The following is a 25,833-nucleotide window of genomic DNA, read 5'->3' on the forward strand; positions in this document are numbered from 1 at the left end:
ACGTAAACACCTCATTAAACATAATAAAACTTATCTAGATACCTTATTAAATAACTACTTGATATTGCACATGCTAACAACACAATTTAAGCTAAGTAACAAAAATGAATTTATTTTCATAATTTATTACATATTGCGCGAATTTTGATAATAAATTAAAATGACATGTCCAAAATTAACAAACATTTTCTTAACCCAATAAGGGTTATAGCCTAATTGGTAATATTGATACTGTGTAGCCTAACAGTTTAGTTGTAATGAAGTTTATTAATAGCTTGAGTCTTAGTACGACCCAAATATCAAAAGATTTTGAGTTGTTTTAATCTGAATTGTCATGTAATTTCTACAGACATTTTAAACATTCTTTTCTATACAAATAAAGATTTTTCAAATAAACTGTGTAATTTTATCCACTGAGTTTTGTTTGGTCTATACTTATATATTTTAACTAATGTAAATTGGATCGAAAGAAAAAATCAAAAATATGGCAGATGTTAGTCCAAAGTAAAAATTATAGACTAGTTAGGGTATAAGTTTTCCTAACAGACTATTGTAATACAATTACTGATGAAACTATTACTTTTTTTATTTAAAATAAAAGTTTTTGTTTAATAAAACAAATTTAACATATAACTCACTTAATTCAACAATACAAGCAAAAATTTACAACTGTTTATTGACAAAATAATTTAAGTAAAGGAAAAGAAAAAAAGAAGAACATTGTTTATTTGACTTGAGTACATGTTTTTATAAAAAGCACCGTTTTAAGTTTTCATATAAGGCAGCTCAGCTTTTGATAACCTAAATAAAAAAATTAAATCTATTAAACTAATTAAGAAATAAACTTAGATAAATTCAAACTGAACAAGCTAAAAAATATTTTATTTAAATTTATTATTTTTTGATGTAAAAGTGAGACTTTAAGTCAGAACATGACACAAAAGTAAAAAAAAAAATTGAAATTGACTTTTTTCAATAACAAAATTTATTTAGAAAAACGTTCAGGCTAAAATTATCGTGTAAGAAATGTTGTGATGTAGAGGACTAAAAATAAAATACAACAATAAACATTTAATGTTTACATTGAAACTTTTACAAAAATTTAAAAATTAAGTTTTTAAAATTGTAAAAAAGAAAAATATATATATAAAACTTATTCTTTAAACAAATGCTGAAAAAGGAACTTATTTTCGGTATAACTAATCTTAAAAAGTTCAAAATACTCAAACATGTCAAAAACACTGATGCAGTTGATATTAATTTAACACTTAAAAACATGTTCAAAAGTTGTACACATTTGAAAAACATAAATTAAAATCGTGTATGATCTTTGACAACTTTATCGAAACAAAGACTTTAACTTGGAGTTTTTATTAAAAGCCACCAAGATGTTTACTGATGTGACTTGAAAATTTAATGAATAATTAAAAAATTACCAGGAAGCAAAAACATTGGACTTAATAAAAAGTAAGCTACTACTTTAAAAATAGTTTGAACATGGAATAGTATTAAATTGGTGATTCGTTTTGATTACCTTTAATAATACCTAACAATTCTGATTATAATTGTAAGTAAAAATGTATTAGAGTTTCAAAAACAATAATTATTAGATTGTATAAAATTTCAATAATTTGATTCAATTCAATCTTTGTCAAAGATAACCCGAACTAATTCAAATGTAATAAAAAAAACTGTGTGTAAATAACTACTTTCAAACATTTTTTTATAAGAAAGCTCACATAACCTCTATATGAAAACTGAAAAACATTTTTCAGATCAATTTTTTCTCCTATGATGTCTTCTCTTTTGATCACGTTTAAAACATTTTGATGACTTTCGGTCAATGATTTAAACACAATGATTAAAAACAAACAAACATTTAAAGGAAATAAAACATAGATAATAGCATTAATAAATTCTAAAACTCAGGAAAATACGAATACAGTTGAAAGGAACTGTCAGTTTCTTTAAGTTTATAAAACCCTGAGAAACTAAGTTCAAAAATATCTAACGTTGAAACAAAATTTTAAAGCACCAAAAACAAATTTTGTTGTTCAACTATTTGTTTTGAAATTTTCACTTCTTCTTAAAGATGAATACCTGGAATAACAACTTTTTATCAGTGCTACTAAAACAGACGAACAATAAAAGTGCTTCAGCTATTTTACTATTAAATCACTTTTATTAGTAAAACAATAAGAATAATGTAGACTCAAACTTGACCTTGTTTACAAGCTTGTTTTTATTTTATTTAGTGAAAAAGTACATTGTTTGAAAACAAGCTAATAATATATTAACAAAAACAAAAAGACACAAGTACAGTTTTTACCTAAATTTAATAAACTTTAAAAAAACTTCAAAACGTCTGTAATTTTTTTTTATTTTAGGCTTTAAGTTATAAAAAAATCTAGCATTCAATTTTTCATCAAAGAACATTTAAAACTACTCGTTTAAATATATTAAAAAGTTTAATATTAATAAAAATCCTGGTTCTTAAAAATTGTTTACAGGACCTATTTCCCAAAAAAATTATTCAACCAACCTTGTAAAAGTTCCCTGCAAATTTTTCCATATACTAAATTGTCCCCTGATAACTTTCTTATTTTCAACCCATTGGACTTGTTCCCTTGGCAAACCTAAAAAAAATATTAGTATTAATTTATTACTTTTAATATGCATAATTTTCTTTATTGGTTTAAAAAAAATAGCTCAACTATTAAATAGATATTTTTGTAAATCCCTTCCTTATTGTTTATTTATATATTTTTGTTTAATATAACGTAAACATAATTTAGCAATTTACTTGTGATAATGCATTTTAATATTAAACCATTAACTAAATTTAAAAAATAACATTTGAATACCAAGAAAATTAAAGCTTCATCGGACAATTTGGTAACAAAATCGTTTAAAAACTGGTTTTAAACAAAACGTAGGAAAGAACAATCATAGTTTATGCATTGTAAAATCACAAAAACCTCCATTTCAAGCTCGACTCCGCTCTTGCTCAACGCAAACTTCCCGTTGATGTCGTGACTGATGCTCATGTTGTTTCGTGTCAGGGAATTTTTTATCATCTGAATGATCTCCCCGGCCGGCATCAGACTCGACACTTCGAAATCCGCTACGTTCACTCCTGTTTGGTGAGAAATCTCATCAATATTTTTGTGAAAATTAAGACCTGATACAACAATGTTGGATATTAATTATACAAAAAAAAAACAGTAGATCTGTTTGAAAATTTGCCACTTGATAAGAGTTTGTTTCTGTGAAACTTTTTAAGATTTGCTGATATTTGTAAATTATAAAAATAAATTTGTACTTTGTTCTAGCTCAATAGCAGGATTCTATGTGAAGACAATAACTTAACTTTTAAAGTTTCTTATTCTTAGATGAGTATATCAACAACTAAATATAATTGTGAAATAAAACTTCATGCAAATAATAATCTATTTAAACAATGAATTTTACAAAACATCTATAATTATTTCGTAAAAAATTATTTAAAAAAGAATTACTTCTTGTAAATGCATGAATTAGAAATTAAGAGTTGTTTAGTTTTTAAATAATTAAATTCTTTAATGAAACTTTTTTGTCTAAAACTTTGCTGTCATAGTCGTTTACTTTATTGATCAATAAATTTTGGCAACCAAGTATTTAAAGTGTAACATCACATTGAAATTGCACATTTTAATAGTCTTTAATGGCTCTTACTTATAAATAAAACATTATTTAAAGCTTAAATATTTTAGGTACTTAATATTTATTAACATTATATGGAGGCGTAATAATTATGAAAATAAGTTAACACAAACTGTTTATTATAAATAAAACTTTATTTATTTGATTAAATATTAATATCTGTAATTAAATTATCCTTTTTTTTCAATTTTTTTTTTTAATTAAGTACATTTTTTTTAAATGACTCGGTAGATCTGTTCTTAAATTTATTTGAGAGCAGTGAAACGCCGTTAGTCGGTATAAGTTTTGACACAAAAACATCTGTGGTAAATACTATTATACTATTATAAATAGTATAACAACATTGAAAGGAATTCTTGTAAATATGTTTTGTTACTTTAGTTTATACAAAAAAATATCTACAGGACAGATAATAAATTTCGTTACTTTAAACGTAAAAATATCTTAAAATTCCACGATTTTCATGTTTTCGTTTGCCTGAATTGTCAAGTTACAGGTTTTATGACAAGCTGTAAATATAATTTTACTTTTGTAGTCGTTTTTCGAATCACAGAACATTAATTAATTCAAATAGTTGTTCAAACACTCAACAACTACAAACTACTCACCGCGCTTGGCATCGAACTCTATGTTGTTGGTGTTGTTTTCGACGACCGACGGCAAATTGGGCTGGTAATAATTTCCCCCGCACCAGTTTGCGTACCTCTGCTGCTGCACACTGCCAACACCTGAATTGTATCAAAAATAAACTCTGACACTTTAATGTACAACTGCGTTTCCCACAATCGTTTTCATGACCGCCAATTTGGCAATAATGGAAACCCCCCTCCCTTTTAAAACTTTACTAGCCATTGCCCCCAAACACACGAAAACACCTTTAGGGGCTTCTGGAAGCCCCGATGTGCAAAACCTGTAACTTGAGGTTTGCTTACATCTGAAATGTGTGTGCGATAAATTACAGATTAGTTTCAACGCTTTTGTTGCTTAACAAGGTTTCAAAAACTTATTTTCATAACAGCCCATGTTACCAATGATTTAAAAAGATAATCACTCTTCTTTGTTACATGTCAATTTACTAGTTTATAACACATTCTAAACCCCTTTTCTAGTCATTGGCCCCCTAATAACTAGTGGTGACAACTAAAAAAAGCAGCTTTTAAACTTTGTTTGGTGCAACTACTATAAATACTGGATAGATTCAAACATGATATATTTTCAAATAGTTTACCAGTGTAAAAATTTTATCGAGTTAAACAATATCAATTATATTCATAAAACTTGTATCTAACCGTTCAAATTGGAATGAGCAACTTCATTTACATTTTCTTGGTGAATATTTTGTGCTTCAGTCAAGTCACTGCTTGAAGAATCGTCCATTATACTCTGTGGTTATTTTAATTTTATTTTAAACTTGATTTTAATCATATTTGATTCATCACTCAAAAAAAATCTACAAGAAGCTTAATAGACACGGTGAGCTAGACATTGTAAGGGTAAGTAGAAGCACTATGTAATGCATACTTTAAGTAAGTATAACGAAAACACTGTAACAAGAAAAAAAAAATCAAAATACTCTGTCTAACTAAAAGTTCTAAAACATCGAAAGCATAATAAAAAATAATAATCAAGTTTAACTTGTATCATCTTGCTGATATCTCTGAAATCAAGTCTCATTGTCTAAAATACAAAGCTATACTTAACAAACATTGTTTACACAAAAAAAAAAAACACTACCAATAATTTTTGGTACATTTCTTTCTCGGAACCGTTCAAATTTTCTCCATAATCCATCGCTTTCTGGATGCTTTCAAAACCGAAGTCGCAATCCATTTCGTATATGGGAGACAATCTACTTCTCTGTCGACAGCAAAAACAACAATTAAAAACTAGCAGCAAAACTTTTTGTTTAATTACTGCTGTCAACAAAAACTGCATGAACTAAATATAAAAATGCTCTCTTTGTCTTCCAGATTTCTACTAAATATTTTAAAAACTACGTTTTTCTTCTTAGTTTTCCTTTGAGCCTTCGACCCTTTTGTTTTTTTTGTTGAGCCCAAGGTAAACAAAATATTTTGTGGTGGAATCGGTGTAAACAAACTATTAAAATAAACTAATTTTAAAAGCTTCACAACAAAAATTACATTCTTGAAACAAGATACCGCATTGTATTTTAATCAGAGGAATAAAATAGCATTTCACCATTCCTGACATTTGAATTAAAATTAAGTTTTTTTATAAACTAGAAAATTTTGAACTTTAAAAAATCCAATGAAGTGTGTACCAAAACTGTACATTTTACATAATAACAATTTTTGCTGTTTAAAAAATTGTACACTCAACGTTCTATCTCTAGAATTAATCAATTGCTGAACAGATAATTGCTTGTAAAACTAGTCAAAATCTAACAAAAAAAAAGTTTAAACAAATACTATTATCTTATACATAAGTTTTAGATTGAAGTAACATAAACTCATTTCAAATAAAACTTTTTATAAATGTTATTTTTTATAATACGAACCTATAATAAACTAAAAAAACTACTGAGTCAAAATTCTTCACATATTTAATTCAAGTGAAGCAATTAGACAAAAAAAAGGTTACTTTTATCAGTTTAAAAAATTATTGAACTGAATTTTATATTTCGATATAGACATAGAGCTAAAGTTGTGTTAAAAATAAACACAAAAATTAATAAATAAGCTGTTCAACGACCTTGAAAATATACTTTTCTATCTATCATAAAGCAAATTCCACTTAAAGTCAATCTGGTAGAACTTAATTAACAATTTACAATTTAAATGCGAGTTTTTAAATATTTTTTTCATTTTAATTTCAGGCTAATTTATAAATTTTATTTAGTATTTCGTAAACTTTCGTGTCTAGTTGTAGATTTGACTAATTATCACTAGTTTTTCAAGGCGATTTAGTAAACTTTCACTAACATTTTGTAAATTTTCTGGAGATTTGGGTATGGGTGGGGGACTCGGTGTAGAAGAGCTTTGCTGTTGTTGTAAGTGAAGCCTGTAATAAAAAATAGTAAAATAACAAAAAAACGATTATTGCTTTGTAAATTGTGTTTGGTATTAAAAGACATTCGGTGTTTAGCTAAAATTAAAATCAACATTTGTTTTTGATTTAACTTAGAACTTTTTGTTAAAATTTTAAATAATATCAATTTGTTAATAAAAAACACTTGAAGTTTAATAAATTTTCTTCAAAAATGTTTTTTAATTTTCTACAAACACAAAATAGTTTTGCATTAGAGAATGTTGCTTGTTTTTATGGTAATTCTGTAAAATTAACATATAAGAAAGCAAAATCAACAAAGCAGAATGCGATGCTTTACTGAGCTAAATCTATGCAAAATAATCAATACATTTTACGAATACAAATTGAACTTTTTGATTGTTAAATAATTAATACCACATTGCAATAAAACATTTTCCTTGTTAAAACTATAATCTTATTTCGTTATATTTAATACAAAATTTAACAATTCAACATTACTAATATGCTTACGTTTAAATTTTTTTACGTTTTTTTTCACATTTGTAACAATGTTATTTAAGCTCGGGTAAGATTTTAACTAATTTTCTGAGTTTAATTTAATAAACAATACGTTAATTTCTTTGAATTTTTTTTCAATGTTTAAAAAAAAAGCTATTTTACAGAATTTTGAAAACTTAAATATACTTATGTATACTGTCTCAAATTTTAAGTTTTCAACATCTTAGAAATTTTTATCTTTGTACAAATCAACTACAAAGGCTTTAGAAATATATTAAACTAAATAAGAGATTATTTTAAACTAAAAGATTCAGACAACAGTCTTTAATTAAAAATAGAAATACTTTATACAAATTAAACTGTAATATAAACTTTTGCAAATGTAAAAGTAGAGCTTGATGGTTTTCATTGTTGTCTTTTGGCGATTGAGTTCTGGAATTTTCCTGTATAATTAATAATTTAAATTTAGCATTTTCTAATATCTCAAACTAATTAAATATAACTTACCGTATTGGAGTGCAAAGTTTTGTTTACATTTTTCTGCTGGTCTTGCGGCGATTCAAATTGACTTTTCAACTTTTGATGTTCCTAACATTATTTTTTTACATTCAGCGTTATATATTTGTAATATAGAACTATTATTCAAATTTAGAAATATATTTATCGGACATAATAGAACACAAAATAAATATTTGTCAAGTTACTATATACATTTGCTTAACTAAAAAATGTTGGTTTTAGTTTCCTTTACACTTGTTTTTTTATTAATACGAACCTGCTGCAAGTTTTTAACGTTTTGTTGGAACAGCTTGACGCTCTGAGCGGTCGTGGAATCGGAAGCCCTTCTCCTATTGAACCTGTCTGAAGCCTGGTAGGGTGCTTGGCTGCACGGCACGCGTTCACTGTAATACATATATTTGTTTTTATTTCACTAATAATTACAATGATTTTTTTATCTGGAAAAAGGATACATTGGAGTTAGTTATAACATTTAATTGCAAACATAATTGCTTGTCATTAATAAAATATATCAGTCTCGAAGATTTACACTAGTTTTGCCATAAAACCTTATATGTTGAGTGACTACTGCAACCAAACCAAATTTAAGGTAATCAGAGAGAACTTTACACGTATAGCTTCCATAAGGTCAGAAAAGTTTTTTTAACTATTATGCAGAAAAAACATATTTTCTTACTTTTCCCATCCAAATTACAAAAGTTTAATACATGGTCACCACTAAACCAGTAAAATATTCTTGCTTAACATTTCTGTTCTAGTGGCAACCATTCAACTGACAATCTACAAAAACTTTCAAAATAAATCAAACAAACCCGATGTTGTGCTCCCCGTTATTCAGGTTGCTGCCTCCAGTGGCGATGTTCCTCCTGAAACCGGCCAGCAACCTCATCCTGTTGCTATGCAGGTGGTTGCTAAGCTGCTGCTGGTGGTTGCCAAGCTGCTGCTGGGCCGGGTACATGTTGTACGGGTTGTTCATGTTCAGGTGGTTCCCCATCATCGAAGCTACTGTGTGGCGACCCCTGCCGCCGCGACCCTCCAAATACCTTATGTATGAATTTATTTTTAATTATGAATAATCAAAAAACTGTAATATCATAATATTGAGTTAACTTTTTTATCACTGGTGCTTTGAATGAAAAACTTTTTGTTTCAAGAATGACAAAACCAGTGCAGGTTTTCAGATATTTTCTTAAAATTTTAAAACTTCGGTTGAATAATAATGTTTTATGTTTACTGATTCAATAGTTTAATTACTACTTTCGTACCATTTTTTATTTAATACAGCTTGATCAACATAAGTAGAAAACTCTTATTAATTGTAATGTAATTAATTTAAATGTAACTGTGAGAAATGTTTTACAGAAAACCTACTAAAAACTAATTTCCAATAAGAATGACAATTTTCCTCTTGTGATCTAGTGTATATAAGAGTTCAGTATCAGTTAATTTTTATTAAGATTTTTTAAATTTGTTTTGGTACAAATCAAACTTTTATTGTTTTAGTACATTAAAAAAAGTAATATAGCTTTTATTAACAATTAAAGTTCAAATTTCAATTTAAAATTAACACAGTTTACTTATTATAACTATAATACTTTTTTCTTTAAATTTTAATTAATAAATAATTAGAATTATTAATAACTAATAAATTCCTTTAAGTTCAGATTGAAAAGACCAGGCTGTAACTATAGTTTTGCAAAAAACTGCATTGTCAACTATTAATTCTATTTTCAAAAAAAAGTTAATAAATGCTTTGAAAAAAATACATTAAAAAAACTTTAAAAAAATACTTGATAGATTTTGAAAGTCTTTTCAAGTTTTTTCTGGACGCTACGGCCTGTTGTCTCCGAAGGCTGGCTAACAACTGCAATCTGTGCTTGTCCTGAACACTCATACGGCTATCAAAATATAAACACTAAAACAAGCTTAAAATAAATAATTTAAACAAAACTGAAAAACTGCTTGTGATATTAGTAATCTTAAAAATACTTCAGGAATTTAACTCAACTTTCAAAAATAAAAATTGACTAAAATATAAAATTTCATATACTCTATCTTAGATTGGTAGCCCTAAATAACAGCTTGTAAAATACATACATATTAACTAAAAGAAATTTATTTGTTACCAAGATCGAAACTTTTTTAATTATTTCTAAATATTTTGCAAACGATTTTATAACCATTAAAAATATACTTTCTTGTGATCTCAAACTACAAGGAAATAACCTTAAACTAATTACAATTAAAAACTTTGCTTCAACCTGATATAATTATAGCTATTCCAACTGAATAAGAAAAATAACTGAATAAAATTAAAACTCAAAATGCTTAAATATTCTAAATTCTAAACTAACTAGACTTATGTAAACTAATATTATATAAAAAAAGAATGTAAACAAGTACAAAATATAAAAATGCAATCTTATAGTTTTGCAAAGGATTGTTAGCTGAAGAAAACTTACTAATATTACTAGCTTATTCTTATGTATTTGATTAAAATTTTAATTTTCAAATCTACAGTAGCCAATAATTTTTTGGTGGACGTTTCTATACAAAATGTACTGATTTTATTTTGAATTGTTTACTCACTTCTTAATTAGTAGAAAAACGAAGACTCTTTCTTATAAAATATTAAGACCGTGATTACAATGTGTTTATAATTAACTAGTATGAAAGATGTCTACAACCAAAAACTTTAAGAAAAAAGGTAATTTTGTTTTTTATTTAAAAATACTTTAAAATTATGAAAACTCACTAAAATTTTCAAAACTGTAAATTATATTTGTAATGACGCTTAACGCATTTAGGGGTGAAACGTTTTTTGTGCTAAACAAATTTAATTATATTTATCAGATACTTCGCACATTTTACAGATAACACACTTTCAACACATTAGAAATTGTAGAGGTTTTTGAGAAATAATTTAAGGTAGTTTAATAGACACTTAGGAAAAGTACGAAATAAAAATATTATATTTAAATTAACGTATATCTTGTAGTTTTAAAGCAGTCGTTCTAATCTTTAAGCGTTTAGTAATAAAAGATCAAACATATGTGTTTTTTAACTAATGTTGTTGTTTTTTATCTATTTTTCAATTTAAACAATAAAACCAGATCATTATTTACTTTAGGTTTTTTTCAAATTCATTAAAGTAATATTTTATATATTTTTTATCCTTTTAGCTTCAAAAGCATAGAATAAAATAATTTTCTTGTAAATCTTTTAGTTCAAAATAAAATTAACCATTAAAAGACTGTTTTTTTCAAATTAAAACAAAACTTTTTAGCATACTTAATTATATTCTGTGAATTATATACCAGTATCTTTATTATTAAAAGTAGGACACATTATAGCAAGTATTAATTTTCAAAGTCATTTTCTATGACTTTAAATCTATAAAACAATTGAATTTTTTACTAGCTTATTTTAAAGAAAAAAAAAGTTAATTTTTATTCAAATTGAAATAGACTACTTAAGTCGTAGAAATTTCATTAAAGTGTAGTTGTAAAATACATACAGATTCATTAAATTAAAATAAATTGCTTTATTTCGCAACAATAAACAAATTTAACCAGTTTATTTATTTTATCTCAATGCTTTAAAAATTACATTGTAGGATAAACTGCTATCGAAAAATTTTTGTTATTGAATTATATATTTTTGTATATTAGTTGACATATCATTACAAACTTTTTTACAAAAGAAACAACTTAAGATTATACAACATTACTACATTTAGGCAAATACTAACTATTTACTACCAGCGCTAAATAAATTAGAACGGCCGCAAAGAGCGTCAAAAGTAATTTTAAAGTAATTATGGAATAAACATCCCATGCTCTACTGACGCACTGTTTTTTACGATGGCAAAAATAAAAGCTACATTGTTTGATGAATTACTGTTGGAAAAAATTAAAATATATTTGAAAAATTAATTTTTATATTTATATACAGAAAGATACTTTTTATGCGTTGTTATATATTGCCGACTTTACAACAAACAATGTATTATAGAAACGAAATAAGAATAAAATTTATTTTAGGTGTGTTATTGATTGTATGAAAACTTTCAAATATTATTTCAAAACTGTATAAATATATATATATATATATATATATATACTTAAAAAACATAAAGTTACATATTCTTAAAATCAGTATTTTTACTTTTTATAAATTTAAATTTTATTTATCATTTTAAAGTCTTTGCGTTTTTAAGCTGATTATACCAGAACTTAAGACAAAAAAATAATGGAATTACTTATTAATAACTTAAGTTGAAGAAAAAATAAAATAAATTTAAACAGTCTAAAAAAAATTGTAAGCTTTTACCGAGGCTATTTCTTAAACTATGAAGTTTATTATTGCATTGAATGAATTTCAATTAATGAAGCCGTATACAAAAAATACAATAATTTTACAATTTTAAAAAACTTGACTAAAAATCTCTCTTTAGGCCCACAATAACTTGTTAAATCAAAAAGTTCAAATAACTAGTATATTCTATGCTTATTTACATTTTACCAAACGTCCAACTTATTTATAATTGCATTGATTAGCTTAACTAAATATAAATATTTCTTTATAATCTTGTAAATAACCAATAGCTTATTTTTTTGAATTTAAAACTTTTTTTATTTAAACCTGTATTTTCAGCACATAAGAGTTGCCATAAACAAAGAGATTATCATTTATCTAGCTGTTGTACATTCGGGTGTTTTTTATTTTAATAGTATAATATTTTATGCACATCTGAGTAAGAAATAAATGTTTTTAGAGCCGCTAAACATACCGCAAGTATGTTGGAGAGAACGCCACTAAACAAATATATCAAAATGGTCCGAAGAACACTGAACAAAAAATCAAAATTTAGTTTACATGCAAGTTTTAAATATTACTTGTAACTTCAAGTATCTCTCAAAACACAATTTCTTAAAGTTATTATGAAACTGCACATTTACAATTGATGCTTACAAACCTGCGGACTTCCTCGGGATTCGGTTCCTCATCGGAGCTGGAGTCTTGTTGCTTGGGAGGCAGCAACCCGGAACCCTGTTGCCTTAGCAACCCGGATCCTTGCTGGGGTAGGATACCAGATCCTTGTTGTTGGGGATGAACTAGTCCAGACCCCTGCTGCTGGGGTATCATCGTTGGATTTTGTTGCTGTGGTAACATCCTGGGATTTTGTTGCTGTGGCAACATACCGGTATTTTGCTGCTGTGGTAACATCCCGGTTGCCAAGGGGTTTTTTATTTGCAGGTGGTTCATTCCTAACTGCTGCTGAAATTTTAATAATTATAGATAGAAATTAATGAAAAACTTAATAAAAAAGCTGAAAAATAAAATCATTATAAGTAAATTTTTGTTTTAAAATACTTTAAATTTTGTTTTCTCATATCTTTATGTGCTGAACGTCATAATTTAGTTGATTTAATGAGAATATTTTAACCTGGTGGTGTTGCAAGTTATTGGAAGGCTGCTGAAATTGATTTGAAATTTCCAGCTGGTTGGCAATTTCGTGGAGGTTCATCACGTTGGAAGTTCTGAAAAAATAAAAGATCATGAATCAAGAGTGTGAGTATTTCATTTATAAATTAAAGTAAAAGCATTTTTGAGTTTGTTAAGATATATGCATTTTTATTTATTAAATGTATAAAAACAACTACTCTTTAAACTGCTTACAACTGTTTCAACGCTTTAAGAACAGTTGCAAGCAAATTAAAGAATTTTTTTTGTTATAAATATTTATCTCTGCAGTATGCATAGAGAACTTTGCTATTTGGGAACTAAAAAAAATCCTGATATAAATATATAACTACAATATAAGATACTTATTGTACACAAAGGATTATCAGGTATCATTTGAAATAATAATTTTTATTTAGATTTAAAACCTTTACTCATTACAAAAAAAAAACTTTTCATATATACAAAAAAAAGTGGTAAAAAGCTTTTATTTTCTAAACGGTTTCCACTTTTAGATGCATAACAAAACAAAAATTCAATTTATTATACGCATATTAATATGTAAAATTTTATATGCATATTAGTATTTTCATACGTATATTATTATTAGAAGCTTTTATTTTAGTACTGGTAGCTGCAAGGTGATTGATAATTTAGCTTAAATGCAAATCAATCGCAAAATGTATTTAAAATATACATCAAATCTTCAATGCCCTAATAAAATAATAATAACAAATACATGATATTAAAAGTAGCTTGGATTTTATTAAAGTTAAAACCAAACTAAATTTAACCTGCCATTCATTTGCGTCAAAAAGTTACTAAAAGTAACCTCAAAGCAACCGAGTTTGCGGTAAACCAGTGTTTTAGAAACTAATATATATTTTTTTAATTTTTACTTCTTTTAAGAATTAGCTGTGAGTTAAGAAAGTAGCAAACAATTTTTCTGTGCTACGAAAATTACATTTAAATAAAAAGTAAATTAAAAGGCAATACAACATTATAAATTAAAATATACATAAATTACAACACATAAGGTAAATAAACAAAAACAATAGTCAAAGTTTGAATGTTTACAAAGATTAAGTGTTCTTATAAAAATAGTTGAAGCAAAGTTTTGTTATTTAATTTGTATGCTAAGTTCAGTTTTATTTTAGTAACTATAAGTAAACTCTATTTGTATATTTGATATTTGTTGTTGACCACTTAAAACTTGTATTTATAAAAATAAAAAAGTATACTTTTTCTCCATACTTGTGTTACATTCTCTGTTAATTAAGGTTACATGATAACTTAAATTTAAAAAATTCAGGTCGTTGAAAAAAAGTTTCAGGGGCCACATCTACAAAATTAAAATGTATTTTAAAAATAAAAAAATGCGTATTCAGATCTCGACTAAACAAACACATTTTTTTCGTTTTTTTATAAATATTTATTAAATGTTTAATTATACTTAAATCATTATACTCAAACTTATTCAGCCATATCTCAAAAAGTTTTTTAAATTTGCAAAAAAAAAGTGTTTGTAGGTATTGTATTAATTAGACCTACATAACCATTTTTTTTCAATTATATAAACTTTTGAAGTTGTGATCTTATAAAAAAAATTTTTCAAGAATTTTAACTGTCGGAATTTGAATAGCCGTGCATTAAAATTCAAACTAGTTTTGAGCTGCTTGAATTGGTGAGTTTGCAAAAAAAACTTTCATACCTGCGGTACATCCCCTGCCGTTGCAGAAACTACTGGGACTTATTGTATTAAACCAGGGGTCGACAAACTGCGGCCAGCGGGCCACTTTGAATTCTTTTTATATCTAGTTCAGTATATTAATATTCTCAAAAAACAAAAAAAAAATTAGTGTTATCTTTAAAGAATAATCTATCGCCTAAATTTTTTTTGTTCGGAAAAAAAAATCTTTAAATATGTTTTTTAAAGCACATAAAAAACGTTCCTTTTTGACCTGCCGACCCCTGTATTAAGCGTTTGTTTTATTTTGATAAAACATATCTCCAACCAGCCTGAGCGAGTGTACAGCAAAGACAAAACAGATTTTTTTTCAAACAAATTACACACAAGCCTCAAGCCAACGATTAAATGTAAAAACTTCATATTTTTTTTCACCTGTGGTACATCCCCTGTTGCTGTAGGAACTGCTGGATGTTGGCCGCGCCCCCGTCGCTCGCCCTCCTCCCGTCCATCCGGTCCCCGTACACCACCTGGTGGTGGGCTGGCGGGGCCAACAGCCGGCTCTGATTGGCCGCCTGGTAGCTCGAAGCGCTGTGATAGGCCGACGGCGGCATGGGCTGGCGGGGTTCCTTTCGGTTTAAAATAAAATTACATATTTCTTTGAAAAGGTAAAAAGTTTTTTTTTATTCTGATATGGCACTTGGTCTGAAAGTTTTGAGAAATTAAAAAAAAAACAATTAATGCGAGAGAAAAAAACGTTAATGCTCAACATTTATTTTTTAAGGTTATTTAGTACAAATGAAAAGGATATACAATTATCATTAAAAAAGCAACTGATTAAGCATAACTAAATTTATTTTACTACATAAACTTTTGAATGAATAAATAACAAAGCTTAAACAAAAATAAAACTAATTTGAAAATTTATTTATAATCAAGTTAAAATTCACATTAAATATTTTTAAAATTTAAAATCAACAAACATTGATGGTGGGTGGAGGCTGTTGGTTCAACTGGTGCAAGTTGTGCTGTTGCTGGGGCGTGGCGAACAGTCTCCCCTGGTTGCCAGGCAGCTGGTTGCCATGGAACATCTGCTGTCCCTGCATCACGTACACGTTTTGGTTTCTGGCCAGGGGATTTCCCATCCCCGAGAACTGGTTCAGGTGGTTGTAGGTGGTGGTGTGGGGCCGCTGCTGCTGATTGGCTGCGTGTCGATCTTTCAAGCCCTCCGATTGGTTGGCCGCTTGGGACACTTGCAGCAACCTGACCTGTTCCGGGATGTTGTCGGTGGCGGTCAGCACCTGAGCCGGGATGCCCGGAATGCAACCCGGAAACCTGAAATTATAAAAAAAAATTATATTTATTTTTGTTACTTATAGGTGTAAATAATAAAATACCTTATAGGCTAAGGTTAATTGAAATGTGGCTCATTTTTTTATGTATAAATGCTTATATTAGGTATTTTTGTTTATGTTTACTATTGTTTTCGTTTCAGATGTTTCATTGTTAATAAAATATTTAAACACAATGAGTTTTTCTTTAAAAGAGTAAAACACTGTTTCATAAGTTGATCTTGTTTATTCTTCAGGCTAGCAATTACTTAAAATTATGAGAAGTAGGTCAAAGTTGGACAGTTCAAATATTTCCTTATTAACTCATCTTTTTTTAAAGTTTAGACTTTTAGTTAAGGCCCCTTATGACCTTAAATAATTATTTCAATAGGTAATAGCATATGTACAATTTATTAAAAACTAAAACTTTAAACAACCTTTTAATTTGTGAATTGATCTCTTTTAGAAAAAAACAACGAAATTTGATTCAGGAGTATTGTCCCTTTAACTTAAAAAACTGAAGGGCAAGTATCTTGAAAAAATTTTCAACATTTTTTAATATATTAACTTCTTTTTGGGTGTTTATTTGTACTTGTAAAAAAAACTGATTGTTTTTTCAAAAAAAAATGTTGTTTTTATACTAATTTTTGTTTGTTATTTCGTTATTTTAAAATCAAAGTGTAGACAAAGTAAGCAACTTATAAGTTATTAAAAAACTTTTTTTAATTGCCCTTTTTTAACTATTTAGATAGTTGTACTATGATATGAATCTTTAAAATAAAAAAAAACATTATATCACAAAAAATGCTGTACACATCTATAAAAACATTTTAGTTTTTATAACTTTTTCAGCAACTATCTTATGAAGATTTACATAAGACTTTTTCTCAATAATTCATACTAACTTACGAAACTATTCATAAAATTGAAAATCAATAGAACTAATATCAATAAAGTTATAGAAAGTTGGTTTGCATAACTACATGAATGCATGTTGTGACTTTTTAAATATTACAGCTCAATTTTTGAAAGTATTTTTACTTCAAATATTTCTATAGAAATTACTTTGAACATTTAGACAGCAGTGTGTGAAATGTAATTTTAACACATGTCTTAAATCGAAAGACAAACATAACATTATCAAGAAACAACTTTTGCAAGTAGTTTTTTTTTGAACTTGACTTGTAATGCAAAACACAATTACTTTCAAAAATAAACAAACACCGAAAATAAATTTTCAAATATTAAGTAACAACAAACAGTGAAAGGTTAAGCACGTCTTTACGAGAATGTAGGCACATAACTGGATATCGCGGGGGAATAAAACGTCGAAATATTGAAAACAGCGTGAAACTAGCATGTAAAACGTTATGTAACTACAAGAAGTGAACTTAATTTGACGGGTTTCTAATTAAAACCTTTCTAATGAAAAGTGTCGTTCTCACAACGCTCGGACAAAGCAGACTAAAGTTGTTTTTTTTATGAGCTAGCCGGTAACAACAACCCAAGTTTTACAAGTTTATATAAACGATTTTTAACTTGAGGATTTACATGTATTTTGCTTTCAAAACTTAGGCAAATAGTTAAAAAGCTTTGTTGTTATTTTGATAGTGGTTTTAATCATGAAACTCTGATTTTAATTAAAACTGTAAAACCAAAGTAATGTAAACAAAAATAATCGTAGAACACAAACTTATTATATCATAGCTTTAATGTATTTTTAATTAAAGCATTTAAGAGTATTACGTAAATTGAATACTAATCTGGTTTATTTTTGATGGCATTTAAACGTTTATTTTGAGATTATTATATTTTGGAAATAGATATTGTAAAATATCATATTTGTGAGAAAAAAACGTAAATAAAAGTAGAAAGTAACCTTTCTTAACATCAGTAATTTTTTACTAAAAAAAAACTTTAAATATAAACCATCTTGTTTAATTTCTTAAATACCGTTTGTGTGTATTGTACGCTGTATTACTTGAAAAAAAAAAGATTTTAGATAATATCTGCATATATACAGGATAACATAATACATGCATTATTTGAAAATTTAGCTAAGTCAATTTAGTAATCACTTTATAAATTTTGTGTAGTATTATTTAGGTATCAATGTCAAAAATTATAACTTTATTCAGTCATTATCACATTTAAAAAAAGTACCTAATACTTAAGTTAAAAAAATAGCTGTACTTATTGAAACAAAGTTGGCAAAATGAGAGTTAAATTACTTAATTGTGGAAGAATTAAGTTGACACTTAAACTTTGACAAAACTAATTTTATTCATTATAATATTAATTTAGGGCATAGGGGGGGGGGGGGGGGTAAACACCCTTTTTTGGTTTTTGATCTTATTTTATATAGTTTTTACTAAGCTACGAAATGCTTTTTACAGATTAAAAAAATTGAAAACAGTTTTTGAGATATAGCCGGTCAAAGTCGGAGCCAACAATAGGTTCCTTATGGGAGGCGCAAACTAAAACGGCGAAAATAGACTATTTCACTAAAAATCTATCTTCTCCTACGTTTTTCGAGATAACTACCTCAAACCTTTAGGAAATGTTCCTTGATATATTTAGAAAATTCTGTCGCAGAGAATTTTTAAAAAATTTAAAAATAAAAATTTTATATAAAAAATATAGAAAAAAAAAACAGTTTTTTTTTTGTTTTTTTTGTTATAAAATTTTTATTTATTAATTTTTTTAAATTCTGTTCCGACAGAATTTTCTAAATTTTGCAAGAAACATTTCCTGAAAATTTGAGGTAAGTTATCTCATAAACGTAGGAGAAGATAGATTTTTAGTGATTTCTAGTTATTTGCCGTTTTAGTTTGCGCCTCCCATAAGTAACCTATTGTTGGCTCCGACTTTGACCGGCTATATCTCAAAAATTATTTTGAATTTTTAAAATCTGTAAAAAGCATCTTGTAGCTTAGTAAAAACTATATAAAATAAGATCAAAAACCAAAAAAGGGTGTTTACCCCCCTATGCCCTTAAGCAAGTGTTTATGTTATATATACATATATATATAAATATATTTGTCTATTTAGTTTGAGTAATCTATAAGTAAATAAAAATTGTACAAAAACTAAGAAATAATAGTAGACCCTTTATTAATAAAAATACTTTAATGAAGTATTTACAAGAAACTACTGATAACATTAATAAATTTTGAAAAGTCATGTTTCTCTAAAATTAAATAGTTCTAAAAGCAGAAACCGCTTAAAATAGATCAGTCTGTTTTTACCAAAAAGAAAACTTTTTTTGTATACATACGAAGTTTTCAAAATCACTAAATGGTCAATGACTCTGTATGTGATTTAAATATTTAACTTATTATTATTATATAAATTAACAAAATGGTCCATGACTCCGTATGTGATTTAAACATTTAACTTATTATTATTATTTATAAACATCACTAACTGGTCAATGACTCCGTATATGATTTAATTATTCAACTTATTATTATATATAAACATCACTAACTGGCCAATGACTCCGTTTATGATTTAATTACTTAACTTAATATATATATATAAATCACTAACTGGTCAGTCACTCCGTAAGTGATTTAATTATTTAACTCATTATTATTATTATTATATACAAATATCACTAACTGGTCCATGACTCCGTATGTGATTTAAATATTCAACTTATTATTATTATTTATAAACATCACTAACTGATCAGTGACCCCGTAAGTGATTTTTTTATTTAACTTATTATTATCACTAACTGGTCAGTCACTCCGTAGGTGTGCCTCCTTCCAACTTTCAGGTATCTGGCGAGCGCTTCGGGACTCGGTTGCTCCTCGGTGTCCGATTCGTCGGACAGGTTTCCTGATATCTGAAAATGAAGTATTTTTTAATTGTTCAAGGAGTGATAAAACTATATATAAGGGTTGCCCGAGGTTTTCTGAATTTCATTAAGATTTTTTTTTATAATTTTAAAATAAAATTTAATATAACCTAAAAAACTGTCTAAATAGTATAAAACCATTCAAAAGATTCTGTAAAAACTTAAATGTGTTTATTAACAAATAAAATTTTAAATGGTATATATATATATATATATATATATATATATATACATATATATGTACGAAGGATTTTTTGTATCTTACCGAGATTCCATTACTTTAAATGTTAAAACAGTTTAAAACTCCAGTTGTTTTTCATTAAATTGTGTTGAAAATGCTAGTTTTTAAAGGTTTAATTCAACTTTTTCAAATCCCAGGTTTTTTTTTGTCTAAATTGTAAAATTCCAGATTTTACCTAGTTTTCTGGCAACCCTGATGTATTTTCAACTTTGATGATTTCTTTCAGTTCTCAATATAAAAAATATTTATTTTACTGATATATGAAAGGAGAAATTAAAATTCAACAGTTCAGTTATAAAACAGATGACCATATAAGATGTTTCGTAATTAATTCTAGTATTCATATTGCAAGTTTCTCGATAACTGAAAACAAGTAAAATATTATAAAAAAAATACTTTTTTTAGGGAGAAGTAATAGAACCAATAAAATGATAAAGTTTTTTTTTTGTGTGAATGTAAAAAAACATTAAACTGTTCTCAAAGCGTACATAAAAAGTTACATGATTTTTATTTCCGTGTTTAAACGTCTTTGTGCGATTGTTTTAATCACTTTTTTACAATTGTATAAATTTTAAAGCAGTTGTGTTGAGCTACATGATAAAAAAACATAATGAATTGTTGAGTTTCTTTTATTATTACTTCTAATTTTTAAATATTTTATTTAATCTTTTAGTACAAAGTTATTTTTGTTAGACTTTTTTAAATAAAACAGTAAAATACTTACTAATTGTTATTTTAAGTTAACATTTTAACGGTAACTTACATTGTTTTAACTTTTTAACAACCTGAAGTACACTTAAAACTTACATGCAAAAAAAAAAACACGAACTATTAACACAAATCATTCAGATTTGAAAAACAATTTTTATTTTGAACTTTTCAAACAGTCTATGTTTTTAATTACGTATCGTATCTCTCTACGCTTCTGAGAAACTTCGAATTGAAAACAACTTTTTACTATCCAACGAAAACCCGTGTAAACAGAAACACTGGAAAACATATATAACGTGTCGTGTACTTGTATGACAAACTACTCAGCAATAAAACTTGGAAATATTTGCAACAAACTTGTACTAGCTGGCAAGCTAGCTGTATAACAAACTACTCAACAATAAAATATTTGCAACAAACTTGTACTAGCTGGCAAGCTAGCTGTATAACTAACTACTCAACGATAAAATATTTGCAACAAACTTGTACTAGCTGGCAAGCTAGCTGTATAACTAACTACTCAACGATAAAATATTTGCAACAAACTTGTACTAGCTGGCAAGCTAGCTGTATAACTAACTACTCAACAGTAAAATATTTGCAACTAACTTGTACTAGCTGGCAAGCTAGCTGTATAACTAACTACTCAACAATGAAATATTTGCAACAAACTTGTACTAGCTGGCAAGCTAGCTGTATAACTAACTACTCAACAATAAAATATTTGCAACAAACTTGTACTAGCTGGCAAGCTAGCTGTATAACTAACTACTCAATAATAAAATATTTGCAACAAACTTGTACTAGCTGGCAAGCTAGCTGTATAACTAACTACTCAACAATAAAATATTTGCAACAAACTTGTACTAGCTGGCAAGCTAGCTGTATAACTAACTACTCAACAATAAAATATTTGCAACAAACTTGTACTAGCTGGCAAGCTAGCTGTATAACTAACTACTCAACAATGAAATATTTGCAACTAACTTGTACTAGCTGGCAAGCTAGCTGTATAACTAACTACTCAACAATAAAACTTGGAAATATTTGCAACAAACTTGTACTAGCTGGCAAGCTAGCTGTATAACAAACTACTCAACAATAAAATATTTGCAACTAACTTGTACTAGCTGGCAAGCTAGCTGTATAACTAACTACTCAACAATAAAATATTTGCAACAAACTTGTACTAGCTGGCAAGCTAGCTGTATAACTAACTACTCAACAATAAAATATTTGCAACAAACTTGTACTAGCTGGCAAGCTAGCTGTATAACTAACTACTCAACAATAAAATATTTGCAACAAACTTGTACTAGCTGGCAAGCTAGCTGTATAACTAACTACTCAACAATAAAATATTTGCAACAAACTTGTACTAGCTGGCAAGCTAGCTGTATAACTAACTACTCAACAATAAAACTTGGAAATATTTGCAACAAACTTGTACTAGCTGGCAAGCTAGCTGTATAACAAACTACTCAACAATAAAACTTGGAAATATTTGCAACAAACTTGTACTAGCTGGCAAGCTAGCTGTATAACTAACTACTCAACAATAAAATATTTGCAACAAACTTGTACTAGCTGGCAAGCTAGCTGTATAACTAACTACTCAACAATAAAATATTTGCAACAAACTTGTACTAGCTGGCAAGCTAGCTGTATAACTAACTACTCAACAATAAAATATTTGCAACAAACTTGTACTAGCTGGCAAGCTAGCTGTATAACTAACTACTCAACGATAAAATATTTGCAACAAACTTGTACTAGCTGGCAAGCTAGCTGTATAACTAACTACTCAACAATAAAATATTTGCAACAAACTTGTACTAGCTGGCAAGCTAGCTGTATAACTAACTACTCAACGATAAAATATTTGCAACAAACTTGTACTAGCTGGCAAGCTAGCTGTATAACTAACTACTCAACAATAAAATATTTGCAACAAACTTGTACTAGCTGGCAAGCTAGCTGTATAACTAACTACTCAACAATAAAATATTTGCAGCAAACTTGTACTAGCTGGCAAGCTAGCTGTATAACTAACTACTCAACAATAAAACTTGGAAATATTTGCAACAAACTTGTACTAGCTGGCAAGCTAGCTGTATAACTAACTACTCAACAATAAAACTTGGAAATATTTGCAACAAACTTGTACTAGCTGGCAAGCTAGCTGTATAACTAACTACTCAACAATAAAATATTTGCAACAAACTTGTACTAGCTGGCAAGCTAGCTGTATAACTAACTACTCAACAATAAAATATTTGCAGCAAACTTGTACTAGCTGGCAAGCTAGCTGTATAACTAACTACTCAACAATAAAACTTGGAAATATTTGCAACAAACTTGTACTAGCTGGCAAGCTAGCTGTATAACAAACTACTCAACAATAAAATATTTGCAACAAACTTGTACTAGCTGGCAAGCTAGCTGTATAACTAACTACTCAACAATAAAATATTTGCAACAAACTTGTACTAGCTGGCAGTTTTCGTCCGTCAGCTCGATTTGAGGCACCGCGGACTGCTGAATTACATCGGGTAGTATCTGAAAAATAACAAAATAAATAAAAGGTAGTATCTGAAAAATAATAAAATAAATAAGTGAAGGGTAGTATCTGAAAAATAATAAAATAAATATTATAAGTAAAGGTAGTATCTGAAAAATAATAAAATATAATAAGTAGAAGGTAGTATCTAATAAATAATAAAATATAATAAGTAGAAGGTAGTATCTGATAAATAATAAAATATAATAAGTAGAAGGTAGTATCTGATAAATAATAAAATATAATAAGTAGAAGGTAGTATCTGATAAATAATAAAATATAATAAGTAGAAGGTAGTATCTGAAAATTATAAAATATAATAAGTAGAAGGTAGTATCTGAAAAATAATAAAATAAAAAATGGTAGTATTTGAAAAACAATAAAATAAATATAATAGGTGAGAGGTTGTATCTAAAAAAATTAATATATATATATATAAAATATTAACTAAAAGGTTGTATCTAAAAAATAATAAAACAAATATAAAAAATTATAAGTATAAGGTAGTATCTGAGAAATACAATAAAAATTAGGTATTAAATATATAAACTAAAAGTTAGTATCTGAAAAGTATAATAGAATAAATATATTAAGTACAAAGTAGTATTTCAAAAATAAAATAATAAGTCAAAGGTGAGCTTTGTGGTTGGTTATAAGATTACTTGGAGATGTTAACATAATAAATTGACGTCTTGTGCTAGAAACCAACGTAAAGCACTGAAAATTTCCAAGCAAAATTCTACTTTTCAAAACATCTTGACGTATTTAGTTTGTGTTTTAAAGCTTTATTGTTTAAAGGTAGTAAAAAAATAAAATTTCGTGATTAATGTAGTTACTTACTCCTAATAAGCACTTTGAATTTACACGAATGCAGGTTTTCATGACTTTTTCAAACACTAATTAGTTTATCTGTATAGTATTTCTTGGCCATTTTTTCATTAATTTTTTTTCAAATTCAAAAGTTTTATTTGAAGCTATACTTTATAAAATTTTTATTAACTTTTTTTTTTAAGTTAATGTCTAACAATATTAGCTCACAAAAGTAAGTTTTAGTTCTCGATTAATAATTCTAAATTTTTCAAACTCCTCCAATAAGCTATTTAAAGAATTTACTTTAGAAATATAATATACACTTAAAAATGATAAAAGTAAAAAAGACTAGTTCAGTGGCAAAAAAAAAGATGATTAAGAAATTAAAACGTAAGTAGAAAATAAATTTTTACTTCCGGTCAAAATTTTTTCTTAGTTTAGTTTCAAAATAAACACAAAATGAATTGTTCAGAGACAAATATCTTAATTTATTTTGAAGTTTTCTTAAACATTATTAAAACCACGATGAAAAAATAAGCTAATTTTCTACGACAAACTTTTATGGATATTTTAAAACAAAAAAACACTTACTACCACAAGCTTTTTATTTATTAATAGTCTTTAAAATCAAAAATTTCCAAGCACAAAGGTTGTATACGATACTAAAAACATATTGGTAGTTGGTTGGTGAATTATTAAATTTTCACCACCTTTCCATTGCAAACTACTCATTTTATGTATGGGTTTATCAATAAAAACATTTGAAACTTTTTAGCTTGTAAAAATATAATAGTTTTGTGTAACACAGTAAGGAAGTGGTGTTTCGTAATTTGCGGCGTTTTGATTCGGGTGGATGAACTATTGAGAATTTTTGTGTTATTAAAAATAAAGTGTACACAAACTGTCTCTATAGAAAACAAACGAGTTTGTAGAGCGTTATGAAATATTTAAAATAAAAAGCAGATATTTTATATATTTCATAACATCTTTAAAGTTTTTTTAAACTTACCATAACTTAAGATTGTGTAAATGTTTATTTTGTATTGTATGATATTTAGCCCAACTTATTTTTCTCAGTTTTATTAAATCTTTATATTGATAAACAATCACATTTTTTTAATAATATTTAATATAATAAACGAGAGCCGTACAACTACTTTGGTCCTCAGAATAAAAATAATATTTCAAAATTGTTTAATAAACAACTGCTTAAACATAAGACATTTTTATTTATCCATATTGTAGTAAACAGAAACTAGACAAAACCAAAAATTTGAAACTTAAAAACTTTTGTTTTTATCAACTATTTTATATAAATCTTCTTAACGTTAACAAAATAACAATTTATAATTTTTCTTTTAACATTTCAAAGTTGTTTTTTTCAAAACTTTATTATAATAATTAAATTACAACTATTTAGTTATTTTCAAAGTA

At 26.9% G+C, this 25,833-nt stretch overlaps 1 protein-coding gene across 3 annotated transcripts in view; it reads right to left on the reverse strand.

The window, feature by feature from the left end:
* Positions 1 to 1,194: 1,194 nt before the first annotated feature.
* Positions 1,195 to 25,833, reverse strand: part of LOC145837856 (uncharacterized) — a 34,290-nt gene continuing 9,651 nt past the window's right edge. The window contains exons 11-26 of one of the 3 annotated variants that reach the window (XM_082945317.1): positions 23,514 to 23,588; positions 19,956 to 20,065; positions 15,865 to 16,216; positions 15,317 to 15,510; positions 13,178 to 13,271; positions 12,707 to 13,008; positions 8,541 to 8,771; positions 7,985 to 8,111; positions 7,717 to 7,797; positions 7,582 to 7,652; positions 6,645 to 6,723; positions 4,992 to 5,085; positions 4,311 to 4,430; positions 2,979 to 3,136; positions 2,543 to 2,636; positions 1,195 to 2,100 (exon numbers count right to left, since the gene is read on the reverse strand). In XM_082945317.1, coding sequence (XP_082801443.1) covers positions 2,087 to 2,100; positions 2,543 to 2,636; positions 2,979 to 3,136; positions 4,311 to 4,430; positions 4,992 to 5,085; positions 6,645 to 6,723; positions 7,582 to 7,652; positions 7,717 to 7,797; positions 7,985 to 8,111; positions 8,541 to 8,771; positions 12,707 to 13,008; positions 13,178 to 13,271; positions 15,317 to 15,510; positions 15,865 to 16,216; positions 19,956 to 20,065; positions 23,514 to 23,588 — 2,196 coding nt within the window. In that variant the 3' untranslated portion in view covers positions 1,195 to 2,086. The remainder of the gene's footprint in view (positions 2,101 to 2,542; positions 2,637 to 2,978; positions 3,137 to 4,310; positions 4,431 to 4,991; positions 5,086 to 6,644; positions 6,724 to 7,581; positions 7,653 to 7,716; positions 7,798 to 7,984; positions 8,112 to 8,540; positions 8,772 to 12,706; positions 13,009 to 13,177; positions 13,272 to 15,316; positions 15,511 to 15,864; positions 16,217 to 19,955; positions 20,066 to 23,513; positions 23,589 to 25,833) is intronic. The other 2 variants (XM_082945318.1, XM_082945320.1) reach the window with 2 other exon arrangements.

This window comes from Thalia democratica, chromosome 6 (assembly GCF_965202585.1).
Source record: "Thalia democratica chromosome 6, ktThaDemo2.hap1.1, whole genome shotgun sequence".
NCBI classification, from domain to species: domain Eukaryota; kingdom Metazoa; phylum Chordata; class Thaliacea; order Salpida; family Salpidae; genus Thalia; species Thalia democratica.